The 3,980-nt window shown below is 32.7% G+C and overlaps 1 protein-coding gene across 3 annotated transcripts in view; it reads left to right on the top strand.

Moving 5' to 3' along the window:
• LOC106457045 (5-hydroxytryptamine receptor 2A-like) overlaps positions 1-3,534 on the top strand; it is a 69,392-nt gene extending 65,858 nt beyond the window's left edge. For all 3 annotated transcript variants that reach the window (XM_013916429.2, XM_022382867.1, XM_022382868.1), the window contains exon 2: positions 1,337-3,534. In XM_013916429.2, the coding sequence (XP_013771883.1) occupies positions 1,351-2,607 (1,257 nt within the window). In that variant the 5' untranslated portion in view covers positions 1,337-1,350 and the 3' untranslated portion in view covers positions 2,608-3,534. The remainder of the gene's footprint in view (positions 1-1,336) is intronic.
• The last annotated feature ends 446 nt before the right edge of the window (positions 3,535-3,980 follow it).

The raw sequence follows: 3,980 nt of genomic DNA, 5'->3' as shown, positions 1-3,980 counted from the left end.
CCAGACACTAATCATAGCAGAACCGTCTGGAAAATGATCTATAGGAAATAGTACAGCTTATAAAATGAGTCAGATCAACGTAGGCTGGTAAGGCAATCATTGACTGGCCTGTCTTTTAGCCACTCAGGAAATGTCACAGCCTGATTGGAAGTTATTATTTATTAACTGTAACATTTTTTCAGGGCAAGAAATACCTGTCATATTTTCCCAAGATCAGGGGTCATGAATTCCAATTATTATTGTTTTCACATTCTTACACAATAACAGCTGCATAAGGAGAAGAATGATGAATTACAACTACACATTGTAAATGTTCAACCGAACCACTATGAGTTAAAGTCAAATAGCAGAAGTTTCAGATATAATTCTACATATTGAGAAATGTTAAATAACCTCGACCCATCATATTTTAAATAATTAAAAATAAGTAATTACTATAACTCCAAAAGGTTCTGTTTAGATATGAAAATCAAATTAACGTTACAGGGACCTAATATATTTGAGCTGATTCGTTTTTGATTTTCTGTGAAGCACCCTTTCAAAATTTAATTTATATTGTAATATTACTGTTTCGGTATAACAGCTGTCAAACAGTTTATATAAGTTGTCGTATGTGTGTAACAACTGAACAAAATATGTATAGTTGAAGATATAGTTTGATTTCGTTACGAGCACACTGATTATACAGTACAAACATCATTTTGATGCACAACTAATATAAGTATACTATATATACATGTATATCCTTGATTTTTTGCTAAGTGATCTCAGTTTCCATTGACAAAAACGTTTTGTGTTTAAAATCGCGGACTAAGTAGAAAATGTTTTATCTCGAAATCATTGTGAGTTCTTAAAAGGTAACAACTATATGAGGGAAGCTTGTCTATGGTAAAACTTTATCAGGATGAAGGGACGAAATAAACTTGTTTCAAAAGACATACACGCTATAAAGTTAAAAAAACTTCACTAATGAAATACTCTTGTTTATTGATACAACATCTAGCAAACTTTGTATTTTAGATGATAAGTTATTCAAGTAATTTCTTCATTTTCAAAATCATTGTTCATAAACACTTAAAATGTAAATTTAAACAAAACATAAACTGTTTTCACTAATCTGTTCTTAATGATTGGTGTTTTTCTACTATAAAGATGCTAAGTTTATATATTACTAAAGCTGATACCCCGGCAAACTTCTTCAACAATATTTTAGCTATAAACGTTGGCATGGTGACGAGACAAGTTGTCGTAGATATAACAGAGTTTCATTTATATAAAAATGGCATCAGAGATCGTAGTTTTATTTTATGTATTTGTGCATTTTTATCTATTCTAGGTTTAAGAACTAGCATGGCCAACTCTATAGGATGGACAAGTTTTGTGGAAAATACCAGCTTAGAAGAAACAGGGTATATCAACATTATCAATAACTCTGTAAATTGGACAATAGATGGGGAATGCTGTTTTTATCCTGTTAATTACTCCATTAACATCACTCTAGTTCCAAGTTCCACTACTTTTGTCAACTCTGAAATTCTGTGGATTATCTTCGTTTCTATGACTCTATCGGTTTTGATTTTGGCTACTGTTCTTGGCAATGTTCTGGTCATCGCAGCCATTTTGTTGGAAAAGAATCTTCATACGGTGGGCAACTATCTCGTGCTATCCCTAGCTCTTACTGATTTAACAGTAGCTTGCCTAGTCATGCCACTTGGGGCCGTTTATGAAGTTAGGCAAGAATGGGTTTTTGGTCTCATACTGTGCGACGTGTGGACCTCGTGCGACGTCCTGTGTTGCACGGCTTCCATTCTTCACCTACTAGCTATTGCTGTAGACAGATATTGGGCTGTGACGAACGTGGATTATATTCACCAAAGAAGTTTCCTTCATATTGGAATTATGATACTACTTGTGTGGACAGTATCTGGTATAGTGTCGTTTGGGCCTGTTCTAGGCTGGAAAGATCCAGAATACAAAGAACGCATCCTGATACACAAAATCTGTCTCGTTAGTCAAGACATAGGCTATCAAGTTTTTGCTACGTTTGCTTCTTTCTATATTCCGTTAGTGTTAGTACTTTGCCTCTACTGGAGAATATACCAAGAAGCTAGAAAAAGAATTCGTCGAAGAAGTGGAACGCCTGGCTACTGCTCTTTCCGAAAACTTCCTGTACCCCCTCCAGTTTCTTCAATGACGGAAATGACAACATTTGTGACACATTCGTCAAGCAACTCACATTTTGAGGCAATGCTCTCATCTAGAAACGGATATATGGCAAACTATAACGGTTCCTTTAAATCCCATATTCGTCCTAAACGAAAAAAGATAAAATGCTCCAAAGACTCGCTGGCAGAAACTAACAGAGAAAGAAAAGCAGCCAAAACTCTAGCAATTATTACTGGGGTTTTTGTTATGTGTTGGCTACCGTTCTTTGTAGTAGTATTAGTAATGCCAATATGTAGCAGCTGTAATCTTCCCTCTTATTTGTTTAGTCTATTTGTGTGGCTCGGGTATTCAAATTCCATGTTAAACCCTATTATCTACACTATATTTAGTCCTGATTTTCGGTGTGCCTTCAAACGTATGATGTTTCATTCTAAAAAATGATTATACTTTCCACGTTGTATTTGGACTCGTGCAGTAGATGGTATTTTTAGAATAACATAGCTTTCATTATTGGTCCTTGACGAAATTTGAAGAGATAACAAGTTCTGGGTCTCTATCAAAAACAAATAAAAGGTAGAAAGCAGTGCAAGCTCACTCTGTAACTTGCTAAATAACGAAAGAAGGACTTAGTGAAAGACGAACTTAACATTCATTAAATACTATATAATCGTTGATTCGTTTGAAATTATAAACGACGACCACAAAGGGAAGATATGAAAGTTAAAACCTTCAAAAAATAATCATTGAATTTAGAGTACGTGTATCACTGAAAAGAGTCATCAAAGACAATGTTGCGAACATTTCATCTTGTTAATATTGGCGATTAATGCTAATTGATTTATATTTTTGTCACTTTATAGTTTTAGAATTTTTAACACTCACTATTCATCCGTATTTATATGTAGTGCCTTTTAATATCCTGAATAAAAAGTATCTTTTATTTTGTTAATGTAGTAACAACCACCGCCACATATAAAGCTATTATGAGTACATGTAATTTTATTGTCCCGAAGTGTTATATAATAAAATAAATCACCATTACTGTACGACACTTAATACATTCGTTTTGTCCATAAAATGAATTTTTACTAAAGTTAATAGGGATTGTAGTAAGCATTCTATAACGATGGAAAAGCTTGAAATTGGATATGTAAAATGAATCTATCTAATATGTTCAAAATAAGGTCAATTTGTTAGACCTTTTCAGTTTTTATTAACCCATGTAAAACAGAAATGAGTTTACGTACACAGTTGAGACCGATACGAAAAACTTCTACAAAACAAATTTGTTCACGTAGTTTTCTGTTCGTCTTTCAACGATCATTTTTATGATGATTAAATATTCACCTTTTGTGAAATATTAAAGTCTATCTATCTTATGTAATAAAAAATGTATGTTTCTATATGTAATTGTATATCTGTAAAAACTTATATATTATACAAACTATGTTAATAAAATTAGTGAACGATGTCTAACTCTATTAGTCATGTTTCATTTTATCACGAAGGTAAATGAAAATGCTCACATCTCCAGCATGTATTTTGAAATTACGCTTCGCAGACATATAAACAGAATGTTTAAAACAGAGTTGTGTAATAGACGTATTGAACAAAGAAACGTCAACAAGCCTTCTAAGTTTTCGTTATCTAAAATTTCCATCATGAATGTTTTACTAGCGAAAAAGTTATAAATTGTAATTGTATGTTTTAGCTTGAAATAGCAAATAGTGTTTATTTGTTGTTGTTATTGTTATTTAAAGCTAGTCTGTCGCAAACTTTAAATTTCTCATAAACATATCGTTTGAAAAAGCCCG

Source organism: Limulus polyphemus, unplaced genomic scaffold (genome assembly GCF_000517525.1).
Source record: "Limulus polyphemus unplaced genomic scaffold, Limulus_polyphemus-2.1.2 Scaffold286, whole genome shotgun sequence".
Lineage (NCBI taxonomy): Eukaryota > Metazoa > Arthropoda > Merostomata > Xiphosura > Limulidae > Limulus > Limulus polyphemus.
Note: the sequence above shows the minus strand (reverse complement) of the source record. Positions and strands in the feature narration are given on the sequence as shown.